Source organism: Lithobates pipiens, unplaced genomic scaffold (assembly GCF_037356315.1).
Source record: "Lithobates pipiens isolate NorthernLeopardFrog02 unplaced genomic scaffold, aLitPip1_a1.2 Scaffold_30, whole genome shotgun sequence".
Classification (NCBI taxonomy): Eukaryota; Metazoa; Chordata; class Amphibia; order Anura; family Ranidae; genus Lithobates; species Lithobates pipiens.
In genome coordinates, this window is record NW_027507791.1 from 70,862,323 (window position 1) to 70,889,675 (window position 27,353).

Sequence of the window (27,353 nt, forward strand, 5' to 3'; positions counted from 1 at the left end):
AACTGAGTATGTGCGCGGACGCCACCCTATCTCCTAACACATTGAGATGTAGGCCTTCCACGTACGAAGATAAATCTTCAGCGAAGATGACTTCCGTGTCCCCAGCATAGTGGAAATTACAGAGTCTGAAAAAACCTAGGTCCCTTAGCACCTGGCTTTCAATAGCCATGCCATTAAAGCAGGATGAAGTATGAAGTATCGGACCTTGCGATGGAAGGTCCTCTCGCATCGGCAGCCGCCAAAGAACATGCGCCACGAGTCGTACTAGGTCAGTGTACCAAGGACACCGAGGCCAATCCAGGGCAATCAGAGTCAACCGGAATCCCTTTGGCCTCACTCTGCGTAGCAGGACTTTTTTTTTTTTTTTTTATTTTTTTTTTTTTTTAGGGGGGGCCCCCCCATGAAATGCCCCCATGGAGCCACCAACGCGTTTGACGCATCCTCCCTGGACACAAACCTCTGCACCTTCCGATTGAGCCGAGAGGCCAAGAGATCCACATATGTTGCAACCCCACCTTAGGTAAATGAGCCAGAATACATTCGGATGCAATGACCATTCCCCTTAGTCTAGCATCTGATGACTTAGGAAGTCCACCTACCAGTTTTCTAAGCCCAGAATGTATACGGCTGGCACGTGCCGCTCTGCCCACTGTAGGATGTGTGCGACCTCCCATGCTGCAGCTGAGCTCCTTGTTCCTCCTTTATGGTTGGCATATGCCACCGCCGTGGCGTTGTCTGACTGGATCCTGACCGGACGCCCCTGCAGCCTCTTTGACCATGTGGAGAGGCCGCCCGAAGCTCAAGCACATTGATCGGCAGGTGGGATTCCCCCAACGGCCATGGGCTGACTATGTCCAAAACACCCCCCCCCCCCAACCGGTCAGGCAGGCGTCTGCTTCTGATCTGCCAGTTCTACGCAGACCGGGGAAGTCTGTTGCTTCTCCAATTCACAGTGTAACAACTTTGCCCATTCAGTAAGCGTCTGCGACACCAAGGCCGTGGCCAACAGAAGTCGTAACGCTGACCCCACCACCGTAAACCTGGACCGCCCACTGCCTCGGCCCTCGAAGGCAGGAGTCCCTTCTACCGGTATCGTGGTTACTTTATTCAACTGGGGTCAACGTCTGGAGGCTCTCCTCAAAGGGCTAACACACAGCCATTCAAGATGGAAAAGGCACGTTGTGGGCTTCCCCATTCCTTGTAAATTAACTTATCAAAATAATGTTATAAAAACGGAAACACCTTAGGCGTGTGGGCCGGTTTGCGGGACCCAAAAGGGACTGTCACCACTGCAGATGCCCCGGCTGTATCCTGGGCATCCCGCGCCGCTGTGATAAGTGCTCCTACCAGCGCTTTGTCCCGCGCTAACCCAGACACAGTCATCCTCAATGTCTGAATCCTCCGAAACACCAGAACAGGGGCCGCTTGTCACAGCGGGCCAGAGGAGTCTGAATCAGAGCTTTGCCCAGAAGATGGGGGACCCCCCCCCCCCCTTGTGCCCGCACGCCGCCTCTACCCTGGCAACAAAGGACTCCAGGACCCCGACAAAGCGTCCATAGGCACCAAATTTTTTGCAAGTGAGCTGGTTGCAATAACAGGGATGTCTGGGGAAGAAGCGCCAGCTTCTGACGCCATGCTGACCCTCACTCGCCTGTCACTACTCAGGGACTTAAGGCAAGGTACATAAAAACCCACCCTCCTAGCTGCTCAAAGACTAAGGGCCCCCGCCCACAGTACTTAGCACCCTGACCCAGGTACTGCCACCATCTGCTCTCCCCCGTGTCAGTCACGAGGTGTTTTGAGTAAAGACCGCGCTGTTCTGGAAGCAGTCACCAGTGTTAGCTGTAAACCACGCTGAGGCTACAAGAAAAAGGCTGCCGGCTGTTCTAGCAAAAAAAAAAAAAAAAAAAAAAAACACCTCAGAGAAAAATGTCCGACAGCAATAAACTGACTAAGGCTATGGGAAAATGGCTCCGCAGTGGCCTAAACTCATGGCAAACAGCCTGAACACCTAAGTGGTGAGAAAGGAGCGGACCCCCGACAGCCAGCGCAGGCCCCCCTGGAGAGGAATATGCACCGCACCTCATGCCCAGTCACACAGCAGCCCCAGCATGGGGAGGAGGGAATGAGGGACAGGGAGAGAAGAAAGGGAGAGCGAGACCACCTAATCGACCTTACAGGGAATGCCCAGCTGCTCCATCCTGCTGAAGCAGGTGGAGCCGTACTTACCCCTCCTGTCGAGAATGCTGGACACATTCTACCACAGATCCATCACCCGAGCAGTACAGAGTGACTGTTAGCCAGGGCATACTGAGACACAGACAGCAGTAGCCCAGTCATGTGTGCTCCCGGAGCATATAGCTCACCGTCCGTCCCTGGACCAGAAAGCTAGGGTTTTCTCATGCTCGGTGGCCAGGCTGGGGAGACTACAAGGATATATATTATCCAGCCTGTCACCCAGCCCGGCTGTTGATTGTAGATCACAGGATCAAAATTACAGGAAAAAATAAAAAGAAAAAAATTCCCAGGACCAATGGTCCTCTCAGGGAGCCAGGTTCTTATCTTACATTAGGCAGAAAGAAAAAAAAAAAAAAAACTGAGCTGCAGGAAGCAGTTTTGCTGTTTTTACATGTTCTGCTTAGTCCATTCCTGAAGATGGCGATATAACCGTAAGGTCAATTTTTAAAGGAGCTGTGTCCGTCATGAGCGAAAGAGAAATAAAATTTCCAATGAATAGTTACAAATGCTGCAGCTGCTGACTTTTAATAGATGACACTTACGTGTCCAGGGAGCCCGCAATGTCAGAACAGCCGTTTTTCAAACCGGGTGCTGTTGCCATCTCCACTAAGGGAAAAAGGCCCTGAAGCTGTCTGTCTGCTGTGCTTTCTAAGTGGCCTGGCGGTGGAGGATGGAGGCCAAACTGCCAGATGAAGCAAACAAGTGGAGGTTCCAACTTTGGGTGCAAATGCACATTAGGAAGTGTCAAATAAACAGTTTCTCTACAGTGGCATTTTTACAGAAAAAAAAAAAAAAAAAAAAAAAAAAAAAAAACCTATGACAGCATGACAGATGCATTCAGTGCTACAAGTACTAATTGGACGTTGGATGATCACATCAGAATAAACTTACCTCTGGTTCTATTAAAGCGGATTCCTGTCCAGAGTTCTCCTTGGTAATTTTTTGAGGCTTGGCCACTAAAAAGAACAAATACTGCACTGGTGAAAACAGCGATTGACTTAAAGGCTTTCATGTAAATTGTGATATAATAATATAAAAAAACAAAAAAAAAACAAACACTCCAGGCACAAATAAATCCTGTCATTAGCCAGTGCAAACTTCATACACAACCTCAGTAGGACTACTGCCTTCAATTCAATTAAGTTACCTGAAGTGTTCATTGCTTTTACTGTTGGAAGCCGACTCATGGCAGCTATAGCTGCTGTTGCTCTTGTAGTCCTGACAGATGGAATAGTTGTGACTGAACAAGGGAAAAAATGGGAGGACAAAATAGTTTGATTAGCATGAACAGCGAGGTACTCAATCCATATAAATCCACAATATTGTGCCCTGGCCTGGAGCATAGCCAGGCACTAACCATCCATTTTTTGGGTAGAGTGGATGGGAGAAAAAAAATAAATAAATAAATAAAAAACCCAGACACACCCACCCACCCCCTTCCTTTGCATTTTTCTGTATTAAAAAAATTACCTTCCAATCGGTGGAAATAGAGCACAATACATACAATGTAGTTGTGGCATCTGAGGTTATACCGTGCCTGAAAGCAGGATTTTATTTGGTGAATAAAAAATAAAATACTGACCACACACACACACACACACACACTAACACACACACTAACACACACACTAACACAGGTACTTTGCAAAATTACTATTTGGGTAGATAGTCATTGTGGTTTTTAATAAGATCATTTAACCACTTAAGGAACCCCGCATGCCATTGTACGTCATCAGAATTTTCATGTACAGGCACAAGCACGTACATGTACGTGCTTGCCTTCCAGCGGGTGAGGGGGTCTGATCAGACCCCCTCCCGCTGGATGTGGCGGCCCGTTTCGCTTGAGGAGCGATAAGGGATGAGGGGATGGCCGTTGGTTTCTGGCCACCCCCTCACGATCGCTCCTGGCGAATGAGAAGCTTCCTCCCGCTGTGTATAGTAAACACAGGCAGGGAGGAAGTGATGTCATTCTCCTCGGGGCGGTCTTTTTGACCGGACTACGAGCAGAACACTGAAAGTAAGTGTGCACCAACACTACACTGACATGTAGGCACACAAACCCCCCCCAGTCACAGTGTCACTGATTGCAGTGATCATTTATTTACTGATCACTGCATTCAGTGTCAGGGCAGTTAGTGTTCGGTCCAGGGTAGCCCCCTACCACCCCCCAATAAAGGTTTAACCCCCTGATTGCCCCTAGAGTTAACCCTTTCACCCCCTTTTGCCAGTGTCACTAAGCGATCGTTTTTCTGATCGCTGCATTAGTGTCACTGGTGCCGCTAAGTAGCTAGTTATTTTATAAGGTTCACCGCCAGGTTTTTATAGCGCTAGGTACCCCCATATACTACCCAAGAATGGTTTTAACCCCCCGCCCCGCCCCCCCCCCCCCCGATTGCCCCTAGTTAACCCTTTCACCAGCGATCACAGTATAAGCGTCACTGGTGACGCTAGTTAGCCAGTTAGTTATTTAGGTTCCCAGTCAGGTTTTTATATAGCGCCAGGGACCCCCATATACTACCTAATAAAAATTTGAACCCCCTGATTGCCCCTAGTTAACCCTTTCACCAGTGATCACTGTAAGTGTTACGGGTGACTCTGGTTAGTTTGCTTTTTATAGCATCAGGGCACCCACCATTTATTACCCAATAAAGGTTTAACCCCCTGATCACCCGGCAGGTGATATCAATTAGGTTTTAGGGTCAGGGTCTGCATCGCCCCAAGCAGCACTAGGTTAGTGCCAGTAGCGCTAACACCCACGCGCAGAGCATACACCTCCCGTAGTGGTATAGAAATCTCAACAGATCAATATCTGATCTGATCAGATCTATACTAGCGTCCCCAGCAGTTTAGGGTTCCAAAAAAAACGCATTGTTAGCAGGATCAGCCCAGATACCTGCTAGCACCTGCGTTTTCCCCCTCCGCCCAGCCCACCCAAGTGCAGTATCGATCACTGTCACTTACAAAACACTAAACACATAACTGCAGCGATCACAGAGTCAGGCCTGATCCCTGCGATCGCTAACAGTTTTTTTTGGTAGCATTTTATATTTAAATCCGGAAGGCAGTGCTTGGTTTTCGGGGTCCCGTACGTGGCTAGGCTCCCAAAAAGTCCCCCACATATGGTATCCCCGTACTCGGGAGAAGCAGCAGAATTTATTTTGGGGTGTAATTTGACTTATGCCCATAGCATGTGTGAGCAATATATCATTTAGTGACAACTTTGTGCAAAAAAAAAAAAATATATATATATATATATATATATATATAGTAATATTCCTGCAACTTGTGGCAAAATATAAAATATTTCATGGACTCAACATGCCTCTCAGTAATAGCTTGGGGTGTCTACTTTCCAAAATGGGTTCATTTGGGGGGGGGGGGGGGGGGGGGGGTTTGTGCCATTTTGGCATTTTATGGCCTTCGAACTGTGATCGGTAGTGAGGAGTGAAATCAAAAAATTTGCACCCTTAGAAATCCTAAAGGCAGTGATTGGTTTTCGGGGTGCCGTACGCAGCTAGACTCCCAAAAAGTCCCACATATGTGGTATCCTCGTACCTCAGGAGAAGCAGCAGAATATATTTTGGGGTGCAATTCCACATAGAACTATGGCATGTGTGAGCAATATATCATTTAGTGACAACTTTTTGTAAACTTTTTATTTTTTATTTATTTTTTGTCCCAAGTGATTGAATAATGACAAAAAAAATAAAGAAACACCAAACACCCGAGGAACCAGCCATCGCCCATTACCTTTGTTTTCCTTCTCATTCTTTTTCGGGGCAGACTTTTGTCCACGTCCCTTTGAAGCAATTTGGTCAGAGATTTTGTTTTCTACAGGAACCTGCAACAATGAGCAAAACTGAGTATGAAGGGGAAAAAAAAAGAAGAAAGAAGAAAGAAGAAAGAAGAAAGAAGAAAGAAGAAAGAAGAAAGAAGAAAGAAGAAAGAAGAAAGAAGAAGAAAGAAGAAAGAAAGAAGAAAGAAAGAGAAAGAAAGAAGAAAGAAAGAAGAAAGAAGAAAGAAAGAAGAAAGAAAGAAGAAAGAAGAAGAAAGAAGAAGAAGAAAGAAGAAGAAAGAAGAAGAAAGAAGAAGAAAGAAGAAAGAAAGAAGAAGAAGAAAGAAGAAGAAAGAAGAAGAAAGAAGAAAGAAAGAAGAAAGAAAGAAGAAGAAAGAAGAAAGAAGGAAGAAGGAAGAAAGGAAGAAAGAAGGAGGGGAGGACGCCACACACCATAAAAATACCCTATAACTTACGTGTGCAGGCCGAGAAAGAGGTTTATGACCAGGAGCTTCTATTTTGGCTGCCGATCTGGTAACTCTAGTCACAGCAGGTGGCATAGTCTTAAACAAAAAAATAAATAAACCCCATAAAATTAAAATAAGTAATTTCAAAGGATACCAGTCAATCACCAATGGATCCCATCCATATCAGCAAGTTAGTCATTACTGCAGCTAAAAATTATAATATATAATCTCATCACCTGAAGGTGAAACTGTAAATGGTGACAAGGAGAAAAAAAATAAAATAATAAAAATCGCATCACTGGAGAGACCTTTTTGTAGGAAAGTCTGCCAATATAGGAAAAATAGGACTTTTATAAAAGCTTACCTGTAAAATCCTTATTTTTTTTATTTCTTTTTAGTACATCATGGGACACAGAGCCATAGTAGTTATGGAGTTATAGGCCACCTTCGGGTGATGGACACTGGCATGCCCCAAGACATAAGTGCCCTCCCTATATAACTCCTCCCACTACTGGGAGTACCTGTTTTGTAGCCAGCAACACATGTAAACCAAAAGGAGGGACCTCCGTCTCTGTGATGTACTTCAAAGAAAAGGATTACGGGTAAGCAGTTATAAAAAATCCTATTGTATTATCGTACATCACGGGACACAGAGCCATAGTTACTACATGGGATCTCCCATAGCAATGGCAACTGAAGGGAGGGAGATGCAACAAAAATTAGGGCATTAAGAGATTAGAGGACTCATACTGCAGCTTGGAGTACACTGCACCCAAAGGCAATACACTCATAATTTTAAATCGTGGTGATAGAATCTGGTAAATTTATGGACTGAAGACCAAGTTGCGGACTTGCAGATCTGAGCCATGGAGGCTTGCTGAAGCACTGCCAAAAAGCACTAACAGCCCCTTGTGGAGTGCGCTTTAACATGGAAATGGAGGAATTTTCCTCTTTAAACCATTAAGCCTGAACAATCACTTGACAAATCCATTTTAAACATAGTAGATTTTGACGCAGCCTATCCTCTTTTAGGACAGTCTGGCAATACAAACAAAACATGTTTTGCGGATCCGAAGGGTCACCTTTAAATATACTTTGACCGATCTCACTACATCAAGAGAATATAATGACCTCTCTTCCATAGACTGAGGTTCTGGGAAGGAAGGGAAAAAAAAAACAAAAAAAACAAAAAACAAAACAAAAAAAAACACACAGTAGGTAGGACAATATCCTGGTTTAAATGAAAACCTGTCACTACCTTTGGGTAGGAATTTAGGATGAGGCTGTAATACCACCTTCTCCTTAGAGCCGGTTCACACAGCGGGCGATGCGAGGCGACACGACTCGCCTCGCCCTCGCAAGTCGCCCCCGTTCTGTACAATGGAACCGTTCTGAGAGGAGGCGCGGCTCCGACTCAGAAAAAAGGTTCCTGTACTACTTTTGGGCGACCTCGGGGCGACTTGCATTGACTTCTATACAGAAGTCATTTGCAAGTCGCCGCTGAGGCCGCGGCGAGGCAAGTCGGAGTCGCCTCGCCTCGCCTGCTGTGTGAACCGGCCCTTATAAAAATCCTATTTGATTATTCATAACAACTTCCCTTTAAAATCCTTTTCTTTGAATACATCACAGGACACAGAGGCTCATAGTAATTACTAAGTGGGTTATATCTCACCTTCAGGTGCTGGACACTGGTGTAATCAATTAGGACATGAAGTTTCCTCCCTATATAACCCCTCCCCCTACAGAGAGTACCTCAGTTTTTGTAGCAAAGCAATAAGTGTCCCACAAGTTGGGTGGGGAGCTCTGTGTCCCGTGATGTAAACCAAGAAAAGGATTTCACAGTTAACCAGTTATAAAATCCTATTTTCTTATCGTACATCACGGACACAGAGGGCTCATAGTAATTACTAAGAGAATGTCTTAAAGCAATGCCTACTGGAGGGGAGGGAGACACAAATAAAAACGCAAATCGCCAGATGCGAGGACCTATACTGCTGCCTGCAGTACACGGTGCCAAAAGTGGCATCCTCTTGCCGTCTTACATTCACCTGATAGAAATTAGTGAATGTATGTATAGATGACCAAGTAGCGACCTTTTCTGAGTCAAAGGCTTGGTAATGCACCGCCCATGAAGAGCTTACTGCCCTGGTAAAGCGCACTATAAAGGAGAAAACCTTTTCTTCAAACTGCAAGCCTGAATAATAAATCAACATTAAAAAAGTTAATTTAGACGCCATCTGCCCTTTCCTAAGACCTCCTGGTAGCTCCACAAAAACACTTTTCCGTATCTGAACAGTCGCTTCTGATAGGCCTCGACTGCTCTCACTACAACTTTTTTGGTTTGTTTTTTACAACTCTGGAGGCCGGCTTCCTAGCATTAACCAAAGTAGAAACTACTGAAGGTGACAGCCCATGGTCCTTTAGAATAGCCAAACCGTTAAATTCGCGTTTGTAAGATAGGATGGAATAACGGACCTGCGCGAGAAGGTCTGGCCACAGTGGCAGGGTCCAAGGGTCCCCTACCAATAACTTCTTTACGATCTCAGCAAACCAAGATCTCCTGGGCCACCAGAATCATCCCCTTCCCTTCTTGCTTGGTCTCGCGAAAAGGTGTGGAAGCAGCAGAACCAGAGGGGACGCATAGATTGGTGAAAACTGATCCCATGGAAAGACCGAGGAGTCTTATGCATGCCAGCGGATCCCTCGTCCTTGACACAAAGTTGTCAACCTGGTCGTTGAATCTGGACATGAACAGATCCACGTCCGGAACACCCCATTTTTGACATGGACAGAAAAATGTCAGGGTGAATGGACCTCCTGGAAACAATGGCTGGCGACTCAAGTAGTCCACCTTCTAATTCTGTATGCCTGGAATGAAAAATCACCGATACGCAAGGGATGTTACTTTCTGCCCAAGATATAACAATTCACCTCCCTTTGGGCTGCATGACTTTGTGCACCTTTGGTGATTGATGTAGAACTGTGATGAATCCCGACAGGACAATTCCGATTCCGTAGTCGGAGCCTACAGGCCAGACTTAGTGCCCGAATTTCATGAATATTGTTGAGCAAGGTCCTCTGACTTGGACCACTTGCCTTGGACAGATGCTTCTTCCAGGACTGCTCCCAGCTTAGAGGGCTGGCATCTGTTATTACCACTTTCCAGGATATTGGTAGAAATGATCTTCCCTGTTGAAGATTGCTGTATATCAAACCACCAATTGAGGCTGACTCACCTGGGGGGGGGGGATAAGCACATTGGAAAGTCCAAATCCTGGACCTTCTTATTCCAATTTGACAGAATACCGTTTTTCAGCAGTCTTGAATGAAGAGCCCCAGACTTCTGGACAGGGAGAAGGCAGACAAGCTTGACACTGCTCCCATGCCCGACTTGTCTAATATGCCATCGGAGGATAGCCCCCCACACCCAGTGAAATACTACATGCTGTATACAGATGCACTGCCTCTGTGGATGATTTGAAATTAAAGTTTGGAGGCTGAAGAAGACAGTGTCCCTCCTTCGCAGGACATTCAGAAGATCAGGGAGAGAACCACTGCTGTAAATGACAATGCACACCAGATGCCCCATATGAACCGGGATGCGAGAATGGAAGCACAGCAAGCATATCAGGCCATCAATAGAACAGATGACATTTAGAACTGCCACAGACTCAACAATGTCTGCATTGTGGGGCTCCCTGAAAAAGTGGAGGGCAGAGACCCCCCACTGCATTTATTGAAGGCTGGTTGTAAGAAGTGTTTGGTAAAGAGGCCTTTTCTCCAATCTAAATGGTGGAGCAGGCCAACAGGGTACCACCAGGTAACCCTCCCAGATAGATGCCAGCCAGACTCCTAAACTACAAAGACCTGGGAGGTTGTACAATACAAAAGCACCAGAATAATCCCTTATGCCCTGACCTCAGCAGAAATTCAACACAGGAGATCGAAATTCGCAGAAGTAAAAAAGCGATTGCAAAGGCTACAGCTATCCTATGGGATGACATTTCCGGCCAAGCTATGCCTTACAGCCAGAGGTCAGAATCAGTCCCTTAAAAATGCTGCAATGTAGCTGGATCAGAAAGCAGAAAGATCTACGCTGAAGGGGCTGCAAAGACGGCGAAGGTTGAAGCTTTGGAATTCCTCTACGGCATGAAGAGAGTCCAACTACCCCTACAATATAAATTTTTCCCCAAGGCGGCCTGTACATGGTACCCACCCTCAGCGAGTGAAAATCCATGAAATCGCAATTTTTCTTAAACACAATGGCACGTGCGTACAAGTGAAATGCTACTGTGTACGACACCTGTACTGTTGCTTTGCCTGTTATGGTTTGAGTTTTTCTGCCCTGTTGGCACGAGGAGGGCCATTACTGATCGAGCCCTACATTGTTTGGGAGGCCTTAGCTACGCCCAGTTGGCGGTATATGGGCCACAGGCTGAATGCCACTGCTACATTTGGCAGTCAGTATTCTCTGCTGCGCAGTTGCACAAGATGAACTACCTTATAGTCCAGATACCTTTCCAATGTGCACTTTACTCAAGAATTACACTATGTTTGATGCACTGTCCATGAACCTGCACCAGATTGTACACAAACAAGATGCTGTTGCTTTACCAGAACACTGCCTATACCCGAGACACTTTCGCAACTATATGTATATGTTAGCCATGTCTTCTACACATATATCATGGAATTTGGGGGGGGGAATGAATGAACATGATTTCTACATGTATGCATCAATTACATCCAACCATTATTGGCCTGCAAGAGACCCACCTTGAGGGGGATACTGTTAGGTTATTACTATGTGCCTGGGTTAGGAAAGCCCATCACTCACTCTGCATTTTCACAGTGGGGTGAGTGTACTAATACACAAGGCGCTGGCCTATCAGGCGTTGGACTCTAATTGATATCTCAGATATGTATTTCTGTACTGTAAGCTGTATACAATTACCATGATTCTAGCTTTCATGACCCGTTTTCTCGGGAGGTGTTACAGTTGCTGCTGTCATACCTGGCGAACAAACCTTATACTCTGGTATTGATCATCTCCACTTCAAAATGCCTGAAGCCAGAAGCTCCAAAACGCCTGAAGCTCAAGAACTTTTTTTTTTTGGCAGATATGGGCGTTTTTCTGCTTTTTAACATTGGTGACCTTTTGACCTGTTCCAAAAGCGTGACAAAAAACATGCTACTTTCTGCCTGAAAAGACTACACACAGGTGTGAATGGGGCCTAAGGAAGGCCAGGGCACTGCTCTTAGTCGCTTACTAGCATAGGTGGGATGGACGGACATATGGCAAATTCGCAACCCAGACAACAATTCTCCAAAACCCATGGTTCCTAGTCACGTATTGATCTTTGTGTGGGCACCCCTAAGATGGTAAACTACACCTCCAGGGTAGAATATTTCCCATGGGGGATTATCTGACCATTCCCCATTGGCTTCAAGGCCGATAACCCAACCGCCCAATTCTTTACTCCGAGCCCCATGGAAGCTCAATGCCTTTTGGCTCAAACCATTTACATCGCAGGAACGGATTTTCTCTCAGATTGGGGACTTCTTCCTGATGCACCGGCAGTACCCCAACAGTTTGCAGAAATGGGGGACCTTCCAAGCATACCGTAGGGGTGTATTGATCACTGAAATACAAATTGTTAAGCAAAACTCCTCTGCTCAGCTGGAGCAGGTGAGACAGCTGGAATTGACCTATGTGACTAACCCAACTGAGATACATTGCAGCGGAGGATCTCGGGTTGTCCAGAGTGCAAGTGTTTTTTGGGGGAGAAGGCAGACCGCCTACTTAACAAAATTGCTTGATACCAACAGTCCCCAGCCATTGGTGCCATTTACACCTCCAGTGGCAGGGTGGTCAATTCTCCTGAGGCCATCATATTCGAGCTGGCATCCTTCCATTTAGATCTATATGGGTTGAGGGAGGCCTACTCTGATGAGGACCTAGCCAAATTATATGTCCACTATTTACCCTAAAGCTAAACAACTAGATGCTCCGTTGACATTGGAGGAACTACAGGTGGAGGTCTGCTCTTTTTCCACTTGTAAAAGCACCCGGGGAGGACGGCCTTCTCATGAAAGTATAAACTCAATTTGGCAAACTAATACTGCCAAAATGGTTGGAGGTATTCAATGTATCTTTTGATGAGGGTAGACACCCTGCCTCCATGGCCAGAGCAAATGCGATGTTGCTTAAGCCAGCGAGGGACCCAGTTGACCCAGGCTCTTACAGACCCATTTCACTGCTGCAGAGTGATGTGAAAACCCTTGCAAAGCTCCTGGGCACTTAGGGTTAATGGGATAGTATCCTCTAATATCCACCCAGATAAACTTTGCTTTATGCCACAAAAGTCAACGGCTACCAACCTTATGAGAGACTTAACATGCAACTGTAAGCAGACAATGGGGGATCACAGGGCTCTTCTCTCCCTCACTCAATGCCAATAAGGCATGCCCCAGCTGCTGCATTTCCTCCACAACATGCCCATTGCGATATATCTTAAACTTTAGAGTGGTAAACACCCTTTTCCGGCGGTTACTATGGAACACTAAGCTCCTCCCAGGGTTAAACTGGAGCAGTTGCAGCACTTTAAAGACAGTGGAGGGTTGGCAGTCCCAAACCTTTAGCTGTATTATAAAGCTGCCCAGGGAGATGGAGAGTGGGCACTGTCACCCACTCCCTTTTTCCACGTGCTGCAACCCAGCACTGAAACTAAAAGGGATTCGATTTTAAAGCTACTAACACATCACTTACGAACACACCCCAGTAGGGTACTGTCTTTGTGGGAGAGAGACCTGGGGCAAATTACAGGAGATCAGTGAGAGGAGGCCCTGCAGTCCATAACCACCTGCTCTCTGAATGTGGCACAAAAAATGTCCCCAAATCTATATTATACTAAGAGCACACTACACCCTGACAAAACTGCATAAAAATGTGAAGACTGGTGGATCCTTTGTGTTGTCGGTGCAGACAACACAACAGGGATCTCATACATCTCCTGTAGCGCGGACCGAAGTTCCACTGCTACTGGTGCGAGGTGGTTGTAACACAATCAAGTATTTCAAAAAAAAAAAAAAAAGTACCCATAGACCCAATAAGTTGTATACTAGGGGTCCTGGAGGACGTGACCCCTGAAGGAACTGCTTTTATCACATTCTCTAGGGCACCATTTCAAGCCAGAAAACTTTTAATGGGATGGAAGTCAACCTCGCCTACCACTTCCTGGATTACACATATGGGGAACCGTATATCTACCAGCACAAGAGATGCCCGGGGTGGGTTTGAAAAACTATGGTCATGCTGGCTGGATACACCTGGACTAAGTCCCAGAGAATTGGTGCTATCTAGACTTCTACATTGTCCTTAGGGGTGAACATGCCATCTATTTGACCCATGCATGAAGTGATTTGTGTCCATGAGGGGGCAGTGTGGAAGTGAACAAACGTTTGTCAATAGGTTTGGATATGTACCAACTGCAACGTCAACTTGACTGTTTAACTGTCACTGCTGAGTAAATGTATGGCTTGTGCATTGTAAACTATTTAATACGTTCAATAAAAACCTTCCCTCCACAGAACCTACCTGTAGAGGCCGAGCTCGAGTAGAAGAAACTGGAGCATCTATTTTGGCTGCTGGTCTGGTAACTCTGGTCACAGCAGGTGGCACAGTCTAATAAAATAAATTAAAGGATACCAATTAGCCACTAATAGGTCCCAATTCATATCAGAAAGCTGGCCATTACAGCAGCAAAATCATGACATCACTGGAGAGGCCTTTTCACTTGGAAGTTTAACAAAATAGGCAAAATATACTGTGCATTAAGGCTGAAACAACTAATCAACATATTAGGATTATGAACATAGTTGTCAACTATTTTTATAAACGATTCCTTAGCATACAGAAAGCATTATGCGTTTACAGATCATTATTAATAGAGATCGTCGGGGGGGGGGGGGGGGGGGGTTGAATCGAGATCACAATTTTTTTTAACAATTGTGCAGAGCTATAGCACAGTACATCATTCATACATGTCAGTAAGTTCCTGAGAACTTGCGAATGTGAAAGGAGCAAGGCCTCATGGGGACAAGTATTCCAGGGCAGAAGGCCTTGCTATAGGGCAGCGATAGTGAACCTTTTTGAGCCTCAGTACCCAAACTGAAACGAGAGAACCAGAGACCCCTATCTGCAGTCCCTGCTCTGCCCCAGTCTTTGTCTGCAAGTAGTCTGTGTAGGATTTTGTCCGGTACCTTCCATGCCAGTCTCCGTGCTTGATTTTGGGGAGCTCTCTGCTCCATCCAGCACCTCCCACCTGTTCTAGTCTTCCGGGCCCCCAGTCAGCCTGTTCTCCATGCCTCTCTGTTGAAGAGGGCGTTTGAGGAGTCGAGGCTCCAGAAGGCACAGAGGATGATGTGCCCACTGCTCACCTCTTTGGCCATCAGGGAGGCGGTGAAGCTCTTCTCTCCCTCCCATGCTCTCAAGGCCTGTAACCTACCACACAGAGGCTGTGGGGCTGCCCACTCACTCGTGCAGATAGCTTCCTGCACCTTAACGCTGCCGTTCTCTAACCGCCGCAAACCTGGACTTTCATGGGTGCCCACAGAGATGGCTCTGCACGCCAGGTGTGGCACGCGTTCCACAGGTTCGCCATCACTGCTATAAGGGCACTCTACGATTTAACCCCCCCCCCCCAAATCAGAGATAGATATGTTTTACACAGTATAAATTAACCCCTTCTAGTAGCGATTATCTGCTGTTTTTATACAATTAAAAAAAAAAAAAAAAAAAAAAAAAAATTGGTTTTTACCAACTGCATTAGTTGCTGCTACTAAATTGTAGTATGTTCGCCATACACGTATTCAATTTTCAGACAAGAATATATTTGTACAAATATTGATTGTACATTCGAGGAATGTCATTCAAAAGCTTCACCTGCTTTCAAAATTCAAGTTATAAAATTAAATGTAATTTCTAACTGAAAATTTAAGCGATCAGTGTAGTTTTCTGGTTTGCTCCTTTGAATTTAACCATCACTGTGATCAAAACAAAATGTTAATTTGACCCCACTAATGATTAGGACATTGAATGTTCTTAAATTGAATTTGAAGGAAAAGTTGTACGGCCAGCATACGTGACAGCAGGTGCAGGTAGCTTGTATCAATGACAAAGGAATCAGTAGTTCATATTACAAACCTGTCTGAAAACCTGTGAAACAGCATTTTAGGTCTTTTTTTTTGGAAATGTTCTTTAAATAAAAAATAAAAAAATTTAAATAAAAAATAAAAAAATTTAAATAAAAAGTTGATCTGAGTCTGATTATATGTACCAGATCGAACCTCTAATAGCATATGCAGGATATATTTCACTTGTGTTAGGCTAGGTTTCCATTAGTGCAACGTCATGCGATTTGGGACTGAAAAGTCGCATGACAAGTCACACCCCACGATTTTCAATGAGTACCGTTGATATCTGTGCGACTTCAAGACACAGCCACTTCAAAAAGTAGTCCCTGCACTACTTTGCTACCACTTTGATGGGACTTGCACAGGCATTGCTTAAAGTAGCGGTAAAAAATAATAATAATGGAAATATGGAATGCAATAATGGAAACATAACCTTAATCTAAGAGTGGATTAGAGATTTTTGTTCCCCAAACATAGCTAGTTTATATTTACCACTCTTAAAATTCTGAATATAAAAACTAAGATACATTAATAAACTTAATTTATTCAGCATGAAGTGGAGCTTAGTTATGCAACATGAGGCAGTATATTCGGCATTCATTTTCTGGTAAACTCAATGAATCCAAGCTCTGCAAGCTGAGATAACATGTATTGCATTGATGCTTTCACAATGTCACAGTAACTGAGATAAAACAAAGTTCAGGAATATTCCTTTTTTCATTGTTTTGCAAGTCCACGTACACCAAAAACTGTATGATTGAATCGATTCAGATATCGCTGTTTTACTAAGCTGACAGCTTATGCTAACTAAAAAGAATCTTCAATATTTGCAAATGCAATGAAGGCCAACTGCTAGCAAGAATAAGGCCTTACATTTAAAGAGCACCTGTCATTTCAGTTCCATGATGGCAGCGCCTGTTAGCAGGCATTCCCTCAACTGCTGCCGCCACATCCCTCACCTTATAGTAGACTACCAGATCACCAGTTGCCCCATTAAAGTGAAGTGAATGGGACTGTCTGAGTCAACAGCAGGGCAGAGGAGAACCTGCTGCAGGACAGAGATGATAGTTGCTCTTTAAAAATGATGTAAATCAAGCCTTTTTACTAGTGATTTAAATCAAAGCCACCCTGTACAACATGCTAATAAGACACACGTCCCCCCCAGTGGACCTTGCAGACAACTCACAAATTCAATCTAACACCCAATGACAAAACCTGCACAGCCACTACCAGATTGTTATTACTAAAAACTAACCTTTTCTTTTGTTTTAACTTTGAAAGCATGCTGGGCTGTGGGGTGGAAGACTGGAATAAATGGATTTTCAGGCTTGTATAGACCGCATTTGAAGACTGCTTTGTTTGCTTTTTCTCTCTGTTCCTTAAGTTTCCTTATTTCTTTTTCTTCCAAATAGCGCTTCAGAAGTACCTGGCGCCCAGAGTTAATGTTTTCTTTCCTTTTACCAGGGACTGCTGTAGTATTGAAAATAAAATATTAGGCATTTAAAAACAAGACTAAAGAAAAAAAAAAATTATATATTAGTTTTTTTTTTTTTTTTTTGGGCTCAGTGAAGGTTGATAACCGAGCAGTCAGTGGTGTTTGATCACTCAATTCTCAGCCTTAGGAGGTAGCAGGAGACAGATGTGTCATAGGTTCAAATAAGAATGTACACCTATTCAGACATGAACTATAGAAAAAGCTCAAGCTATATTACTACAAAAATACCAGAACAATTTTGTAACCACACAAAAAAAAAAAAAAAAAAAAAAAAAAAAAAATAAATAAATAAATAAAAAACCACCACACACCACATTTATAATACATATAACCCCCATCTAAAAACAGACAACATTGCCTAACAATACAAAAACATCATGACATTCGTGCAGGTCTACAGGAGGTAATGATTTGCGGTTATTGGGCTCCCCCCCACGCAAACACGTGGCAGGTAACCACTCCCGGCTGACTTGGCTGCTGCGAGCTCCTCTGTAACATTCACAAAGCGCAGCGTGCTTTGCACATGAGCAGTATGGAACAAGCCGAGATGGCAGCGGCAGCACCCGACAGCAGATAGAAAAATCAGCTCGTATGAAAACACTACTAGATTCGTGGACAGGCAAGTATCCTAATATTAAAAGTCAGCAGCTACAGTATTTGTAGCTGCTGACTTTAATTTTTTTTTGGAAGGAGCCTGGAGCTCTGCTTTAATGGCGGAGGGTTAAAAAGTGTTCTGGTATATTTGTAATAAGACATTCTGTAACATTTTGTCATTTGCGAGTGCAATTAACCCTTATTTAGGCTCGGTTTAGTGTATGGGGTATGTACCCCATCAGAATCATATCCTGTTTTGATTAGTGTAAAATTACAGAAATCAAGGGACAGGTGAGGTTTTATTGAATAAATCACAGGTTAGGGTTCATAGAAGAGCTAGGAAAAAAATTAATATGTGTTTTTATATCTTCCTGGGACAACCCCCCCCCCCCCCCCCCCCCCCCACACGCACGCACACGCATGCTTCTAGCAGGTGAGGTTATCACGGGAAGGTCTACCATTTGCCAGTGTCCAATTTACCTGTAGGAAGTAGAGCAATTTTTAAAGACTGTTGTACTCAATGGAAAAGAAAATGACATCTGTAGATCTCAAAATATACATTAGTTGTCAATCACATCTTACCAGTTTTATCCATGGACACCTTTGTCTCATTGACCTCATCTAGCACTGGCAGGTCCTGCTCTCTCCCAAATGAAACATTTGAATCCATCAGTGCCAGACCTCTGCTCTTCCGGAACTCTATATCTCTGTTCTCCTTCTGCCTGATGGATTTGCGTCTGGCAACTTTCGCTCTTAAGTGGTCTATACTCAGGTCTTTTTTATAACGTCCAACAAACTGAGATTTAGTATCCATGATTGCTTGCCACCTAGAAGAGAAAAAGGTCACATTACACAAAATATAAAAAAAAGTTAACCACTTAGCAGAACTACACCTTTGTAGATCAATTAAAAAGTTGGCATAGGCAAATCGAGTCAATGTTAGCGCTTTGCAAACTAGCGATACAAAATGTAATATATAGAAATAATTTATAGGATTTTTGTACTCCCTGTAAAATCCTTTTCTCCGAAGTTCATTGACGGACACAGCTTCATCTTAACCTTAGGGTTATATTGCCCCTTTAAGAGAGGGCTAGGTGGAAAGTGTTACAAACCACAACACTTGCACAGTACCGCCCAGGGGGCGGTCCTACTGGCTGTAAACGCCTCACACGGCTTCCAGCAGCTCAGTTCGTCAAAAGCAGTACAAATAGGAGAGGTGGGTACTGTGTTGGTCAATGAACTTCAGAGAAAAATATTTTATGGTGAGTAGAAAAATCCTATTTTCTCTTTCGTTCATTGACAGACACAGCATCTTCAGCTTGACCTTAGGGATGTCCCCAAGCGGTGTCAAAGAAATGGGGGGAGGGAACAGCAAGAAAATAACTCCACCCTTAACCACTGCTCCTCAACGGAGGAGATGCAACCTTAAACAGCCGCCTGCAAAACCTTGCGGACAAAGCAAGCATCCGAACATGCGCCCCCCGCATAAACCTTGTAAAATTGTTAAAGTGTAAACGGACAACCAGGTCGCCACATGCTTGATGTCGGAAAGCCCAAAAGGGGCACCAATTGTCCTGGTAGAATGTGCCTTAACAGGAAAGGGAGGTGCCCGCCTCCTTATGTCATAAGTCTGAACCACAAGCTGTCTGATCCACCAAGAAATGGTGGCCGAGACCACCAGTCCCTTCTTCGGACCAGCCACTGATACCAACAGCGAGTTGGACCTCGGAAAAGGAGCTATACACAGATACAACCACGTCCTAGGAATGCAGAGCCACCTCTTTGGGGTGTGACGGCCAAGGACGGAAGCACATTGCCCTCATTTAGATGAAGGGCCGAAACCACCTTTAGCAGAAATGAAGGCTGTGGATGCCGCAATGCTTCATCCTTGTGGAGAATCAAGTAGGGAGACTTGCAAGACAAGGCCGTCAACTCATAAAACCTCCTGGCAGATGTAATAGCCACTAGAATGACTACTTTCCGAGAGTGTCAATAAGAGAATCTCCCTAATGTTTTCAAAAAAGGCGGTTTCTGAAGTACGAGAGCACCAGATTCAAATCCCATGGAGGTAGCAGTGGTCTAACCGGAGGGACCACATGCCAAACCCCCTGAACAAACTTACCCACCATTGAATGAGTCTCCAAGGGTCACTGGAGAGTTAAAAAAAAAAAAAAAAGAAGGAGAGAGAGACAGCCAAAGCTGATATCTGGCCCTTGATGGTGCTCAAGACAAGTTTCTGATACACTCCTCGCTGCAAAAAACAGCAGGATCCTGGAAAAATCGAGTACGTGCACTGACGCCACCCCATCTCCTCACACATGGAGATGTAGGCCTTCCACGTATGATAAATCTTCAGAGGAGAGAACTTCTGTGCCCTCCTGATAGTGGACATTACCGAATCCGACAGACCCTTAGCAACGAAGTTCCAGCACGATGAACGGCAGGCGGGATTCTTTCTGGGCTGACTGTACGCTCCAAACTCCACCCCCCCCCAACCGATCAGGCTAGCGTCCACTGTGATAACCGTCCAATTAAGAGGAAGGAACGACTTCCCAGACTGAAGGGCTGGCGACCTCAGCAACCAGAGCAGGAAAACCCTGACTAGCTGGCTCATTCGAATTTGACAATCCAAGGACAACAGTGATTTGTCCCATTTGGACAGGATCTCCTTTTGCAAGACTCATGTGGAATTGAGCATACGGTACTGCCTCGAAAGTGACTACCATGAGAACCAGGACTCGCATGAAAAAAACAAAAAAAAAACAAAAAAAAAAAAAACAAACAAACAGCGGCAACCACCTGCGGGGACAACAACTTCCCCGGCAGCTTGTCCGAAGAGAGAAAGACTCACCTATGAGTCCAGAAGCAGGCCCAGATACTCCAGGCATTGAGTCAGCACCAACACCGACTTCTGCAGGTTCAGTACCCAACCAAATTCCCGAAGAGTTTGCATAGTGATTGCCACATCCTCCCTTAATTCTGAGGCGGAAGCTGCTCTCAGGAGGCGGTCATCCAGGTTAGGGGCTAGCACCTTGGTGAGGACCCTCAATGCCAATGCCAGGCCAAAAAGGGAGAGCTACAAATTGGTAGTGCTCGTCTCTGACTGCAAATCGCAGAAACCTCTGATGCTTAATGCATATGGGGAAAAAAAAAAAAAAAAGGATTTTTTGTACTCAACGTAAAATCCTTTTCTCTGCAATTCACCAACTGACACAGCTTCTCTCTTTAGACCATTGGGTTGTTATGCCACCTTCAGGAGAGGACTAGGCATTACATGTTAACATGTGATAATAAAACTAGAACTTTCTAGTTCCGCCCAAGGGGTGGTCCCTTAGGTAACAACCCCTCAGCATGCTACTGCAGCCTCAGTACGTCAACAAGCAGTATAATGTAAAGAAAAATATGAGGGGCGGGTGCTGTATCGGTCCGTGAATTACAGAGAAAAGGATTTTACCGCAAGTACAAAAAAAAAAAATCTGATTTTCTCTGTAATCCGACTGACACAGCTTCTCTCTTTAGACCATTGGGGCATGTTTTCTTGGAATTGGAGCTGCACAAAGCTAGAAATAAATAAACCCCTTGTGATTTTTTGGCTTATAAATAGGGGTGTGCCGAGTGGGTTTTTTGGTGCCAAAACCAATACCGAAAATGAAAAATACACTAGTCCGAAAACCGAAACAGCACCGATAACGAAAATGACTGTTTTAAAAAAATATTTTCATACATAAGATGGTCAGAGAGTGCTAACATGGTACAGGAGATGGCTAGAGACTGCTAACATGGTATAGGAGATCAAAGCAGCCTCACCAGTTCCCCTCAGATGCAGCCTGCCTGATAAAAATACATGCACAGTGCTTTCCATGTATTCCAATGGCTTTAGTTCACACCATGCAGTCAGTTTTGGGTGCGGAAACTGACTGCATTGTGTGAACTAGAGCCATTGGAATACATGGAAAACACTGTGCATGCATTTTTTTTTTTTCAACAACACACAGAACTGCATCTGGTGTGAACTGGCCCAAGCAAGCTACCTGGTTCTGTTACAACAGACTTCTATTGGGAATGATCATATCGTTACCTCTACTAGCAATAACTTAACCCTTCCCCATTCTATCACATGGCGATAAAAACCTAGCTGGGTCAAAAATCAAGATTATTATTTTTTATATGGTCAATAAAGGGAGTACAGCCTTTGTCCTGTGACCTGGTTTTATATAGCATGGCTACATTCACACAAGTGGCCAGAGGTAGATAGTTTCAGAGGCAAACAAATGACTATTTTGGATGCAGCAGCACTGTGGGCACAAAAAAACGTATGATTTAACTGCGGACAAAACTCTGCAATGCTTGCCCTGGGCACACTCTTTCCCACTCATGCAGCCTTACCCATGCCCGGATCAAATCGGTGATCTCCGACTCCGTGTGTCACGGAGCTGTACATTGAATTGCCCGGGCGGCTGTAGTAACAATGTACCGCCTCCTGTAATCATGTCACGCTGATTCAATGTCCCGCCATTGGATCAGTGTACCGCCTGTCACTGGAGGCAGGACTGTTACTGCAGCCGCCTAGGCAATTCAATGTACAGCTCCGTGACACACGGAGATCACCGCACTGTCAGGCAGGAGGAGGGAGGACAGAGGCCCAGGCCCCGCCCCCATTAATCGGCAAGATTTTCCTTACAGCAATTTGCCAAAAACACAATTTTCGACCGATATGTTTCGGCGGCCGAAATTCCGGTGCATCCCTACTTATAATGAAGAACAGGATTCTGTTACGCAGGTGAGCAGCACGGGAAACATGCGCCCCTTCACAGGCATACTATAGACACCCCCCAGGTACGAAATTTAAAGGAATATTACACTTTTATTGTTTTACTTTAATCATTATTAAAATCACTGCTCCTGAAAAAAATTTCAGTTTTTAAAACTGTTTTTGCATTGATCCATGTCCCCTGGGGCAGGACACAGGTCCCCAAACACCTTTTAGGACAATAACTTACATATTAGCCTTTAAAAAGTGGCACTTTAGATTTCTCCCATAGACTTGTACAGGGTGTTCCGTGGCTTTTCGGATGTGCCGTGAACACCCCAAATTGTTCACTGTTCAACGAACAGGCAATGTCTGAGTCGAACATGAGTTCAACTGAAAACTTGAAGCTCATCCCTAGTAGTATATCATTATCAAGCAAGTGTCTTGAGTGGGATGTGCCAAACTACTTGAAAATCTTCATGCTTTTGAATGAATAACACAAACTCCTTTCTGATTTAATTTTCATACAGATACGGACGCTTAGAATTAGTTTGTGGCATTTCATCCGCACTATAGATTTGTTTTACAACTTCCACTGCATGTCATGATTAACTCCTATACAACCTAAGGTAATTACTTGGGGTTTTTCCTTGCAATATAAGCAATTGGTGGTTTCGGCACCACATCACACTAACTTTTTATACTCAACTTAACAGTCAAACTACCACAATTTGTTTAAGCTTTTGGGTCCTTTCACACGGGGCGGATCAGTTCTGATCCGCCCCGTGGATGTCCGTTTGCTCAGCGGGGATCACTCCGCCGATCCCCGCTGAGCAGGGAGATGACCAGTCCGTCTCTGCACACTGCGCAGGGACGGACCTGTCACAGCGCCGCTCTCCCCTATGGGAGATCGGATGACGACGGACCGCAGTGCCCGTCGTCACCCGATCCGATCCGCAGACGGATGGAAAAATAGCTTTTTCCTCCGTCACACTTTTTCGGATCGGAGCGGGTCGGATGTCAGCGGACATGTCACCGCTGACATCCGACGCTCCATAGACCTCTATGGAGCACCCGTTCAGGTCCGCCTAAAAAACTGACAGGCGGGCCTGAACGGGACGTCGGTGTGAAAGGGGCCTTTCTCTTTTTAAAATTAAGCTCATTAAAAATTTTTTTACAGTAATTTATTTTCCAGTATGTCTCTCACATATGTAAATTCCATCACAAATATTCATTAAAATTGAATTTACACTTATTCATTTTCTACACCATCCACTCAATATTTAACCGATTCCATTACAATCACTTATTTAAATGTAATTTGTTCAATTAACACTCATTAATTTCCACCACAAGATTTCACAGATTCCAATATACATACAATGATCTGTTGCCAGATTAACATAAGTATATAATTAACCAACACACCAACCTGCAGGGTTAACACCACACGTATATTATTAGTCACTCTCCTCATCCCCTGAAAGTCCAAAAATGTGGTCTCACATTCTAAGTTCTTTGGAGGTGGGGGTTTGTCCCAAGGAGAGCAGAGACACACACAGGGGCTCCAGGATCAACAAGACTAAAATGTTTAACCACTTTCAGACCGGACCAATTTGCTGGTCAAAGACCAGACCACTTTTTGCGATTCGGCACTGCGTCGCTTTAACTGACAATTGCGCGGTCGTGCGACGTGGCTCCCAAACAAAATTGACGTCCTTTTTTTCCCACAAATAGAGCTTTCTTTTGGTGGTATTTGATCACCCCTGCGGTTTTTATTTTTTGTGCTATAAACAAAAATAGAGCGACAATTTTGAAAAAAACGCATTATTTTTTACTTTTTGTTATAATAAATATCCCCCAAAAATATATAAAAAAACATTTTTTTCCCTCAGTTTAGGCCGATACGTATTCTTCTACATATTTTTGGTAAAAAAAAAATATATCGCAATAAGCGATTATTGATTGGTTTGCGCAAAAGTTATAGCGTTTACAAAATAGGGATAGTTTTCTAGCATTTTTATTAATTTTTTATTATTTTTTTTTTTACTAGTAATGGCGGCGATCAGCGATTTTTATTGTGACTGCGACATTGTGGGGGACCCATCGGACATTTTTGACACATTTTTGGGACCATTGTCATTTATACAGTAATCACTGCTATATAAATGCAGTGATTCCTGTGTAAATGACACTGGCAGTGAAGGGGTTAACCAGTGGGTGGCAGTGTAGGGATTAAGTGTTCCTAGGGGTGTGTTACTAACTGTGGGGGGGTTGGGCTTTCATTTAGTGAACACTGATCTCTGCTCCAATCACATGGAGCAGAGATCAGCGTCACTAGTTGCTAGGCAGAATAGACAAATGGTGTTTACACAGCATTTGCTCTATTCGGCCGCTCCGTGAGACGATCGCGGGGATGCCCGCGGCGATCGAGTCCGCGGGTCCCGCGACCGGACTCACGGGGGTCCCAACCAGCGCGGGAGCGGCATCGAATATTGGACATACCTGTACGCCAATATGCCTGCCCGTGCCATTCTGTCGACGTACATCGTCGTGCGCTGGTCGGGAAGTGGTTAAAGTAATCTGGCTACAGGACATGTCTATTCCCTTCTACATCATCATAATAATTGTTAAATATACACCATTTTGTGTGGCTAGATGTAATGCTTAACCGCTTACATATCGGAAGATTTGGCTGCTTAACGAGTTCACGACCGGCGCACACCGATGTACGTCGGCAAAATGGCATGGGCAGGCATACTGGCGTACAGTTATGTCCAGTTTTAAATGCCGCCCTGCCATCACGAGCGCGCCAGCGCTTGCCGGTCAGGACCCCCACGAGTCCGGTCGCGGGTCCCGTGGACTCGATCGCCACGGGCATACCCGTGATTGTCTCGCGAGGCGGCTGAACGAGAAGATGCCATTGTAAACAGCATCTCCCCATTCTGCCTAGCAACAAGTGACGCTGATCTCTGCTCCATGTGATTGGAGCAGAGATCAGTGTTCACTAAATGAAAGCCCAACCCCCCCCAGTTAGTAACACATCCCTAGGAACACTTAGGCCTCATGCACACGAGACGCAGTTAAACGCGCGTTCAGATGCAGTTGGACAGTTTTTTCAACTGCCCCTGAACTCATTCAATGTTATCCTATGTGTCCATGCACACAGTCTCGTTTTATTCCGTTTTTATGCAGTTGCGTTTAATCTCGTTTTTCAAGAAGCAAAAAAATGCGTTCAGAAGCAAAAATTTCCACGTTTCAGATGCAAAACGCGGCAAAACGCCGCTACCGCGTTTAGCCGCGTTTGCGTTTATATGCGTTTTTAAAGGTGACCTTTTTTTTTTACATTAAAAATCTCAAAAATGATTGCAAATGATGAAAAACCATTAGAAAAATATTTTAAACAATTGCAATTGCAAGTGGACAATCCACAACTTGTGGCAAGTGACATGGCAGGTGGCAAGTGACGTGGCAAGTGGACAATCCACAACTTGTGGCAAGTGACATGGCAGGTGGCAAGTGACGTGGCAAGTGGACAATCCACAACTTGTGGCAGGTCACGTGGCAGGTGATGTGGCAGGTGATGTGGCAGGTGATGTGGCAGGTGATGTGGCAGGTGATGTGACAAGTGGACAATCCACATCTTGTGGCAAGTGACGTGGCAGCTGACGTGGCAAGTGACGTGGCAAGTGGACAATCCAAAACTTGTGGCAAGTGACGTGGCAAGTGGACAATCCAAAACTTGTGGCAAGTGACGTGGCAAGTGGACAATCCAAAACTTGTGGCAAGTGACGTGGCAAGTGGACAATCCAAAACTTGTGGCAAGTGACGTGGCAAGTGGACAATCCAAAACTTGTGGCAAGTGACGTGGCAAGTGGACAATCCACAACTTGTAGCAGGTGACGTGGCAGGTGATGTGGCACGTGGACAATCCACATCTTGTGGCAAGTGACGTGGCAAGTGACGTGGCAAGTGGACAATCCACAGCTTGTGGCAAGTGACATGGCAGGTGGCAAGTGATGTGGCAAGTGGACAATCCACAACTTGTGGCAGATGACATGGCAAGTGACACGCTAAATACAAGTACACTGCAGCTCTCACAGCTGCTGCTACTCACTCTGGTCTCACAAAATTGCTGAAATAGTTAATTTTTGAGCTGGGGAGGGTCTATGATGTTAGCTTAACTAAACGCTTCTAGACGCAAACGCGGTAAAACGCCGCTAAATCGCGGTAAAAATCGCGGCAAAACGCGCGTTTCTAAACGCCGGTTTCAACATGTGTCCAGCAGCGTTTGCATCTGCGTCTCGTGTGCATGAAGCCTTAAGCCCCATACACTGCCACCCACTGGTTAACCCCTTCACTGCCAGTGTCATTTACACAGGAATCACTGCATTTGTATAGCACTGATTGCTGTATAAATGACAATGGTCCCAAAAATGTGTCAAAAATGTCCGATGTGTCCGCCATAATGTCGCAGTCGCCGCCATTAAAAAAAAAAAAAAGTTAAAATGCCATAAAAAACTATCCCCTATTTTGTAAACGCTATAACTTTTGCGCAAACCAATCGCTTATTGCAATTTTTTTAAACAACAATATGTAGAAGAATACGTATCGGCCTAAACTGAGGGAAAAAAAAAAAAAAGTTTTTTTTAAATATATTTTTGGGGGATATTATAACAAAAGGTAAAAAAAAAAAAAAAAAAAAGCATTTTTTTCAAAATCGTCGCTCTATTTTTGTTTATAGCGCAAAAAAAAAACGCAGGGGTGATCAAATACCACCAAAAGAAAGCTCTATTTCTGGGGAAAAATAAAATGACGTCAATTTTGTTTGGGAGCCAC

At 44.7% G+C, this 27,353-nt stretch overlaps 1 protein-coding gene across 1 annotated transcript in view; it reads right to left on the reverse strand.

The window, feature by feature from the left end:
* DLGAP5 (DLG associated protein 5) overlaps positions 1–27,353 on the reverse strand; it is an 81,979-nt gene that overhangs the window by 50,494 nt on the left and 4,132 nt on the right. Inside the window, exons 2-8 of the mRNA XM_077464411.1 lie at positions 18,347–18,591; positions 16,931–17,145; positions 14,078–14,164; positions 6,490–6,576; positions 5,989–6,079; positions 3,386–3,478; positions 3,130–3,194 (exon numbers count right to left, since the gene is read on the reverse strand). Of these exons, the coding sequence (XP_077320537.1) occupies positions 3,130–3,194; positions 3,386–3,478; positions 5,989–6,079; positions 6,490–6,576; positions 14,078–14,164; positions 16,931–17,145; positions 18,347–18,578 (870 nt within the window). The 5' untranslated portion in view covers positions 18,579–18,591. The remainder of the gene's footprint in view (positions 1–3,129; positions 3,195–3,385; positions 3,479–5,988; positions 6,080–6,489; positions 6,577–14,077; positions 14,165–16,930; positions 17,146–18,346; positions 18,592–27,353) is intronic.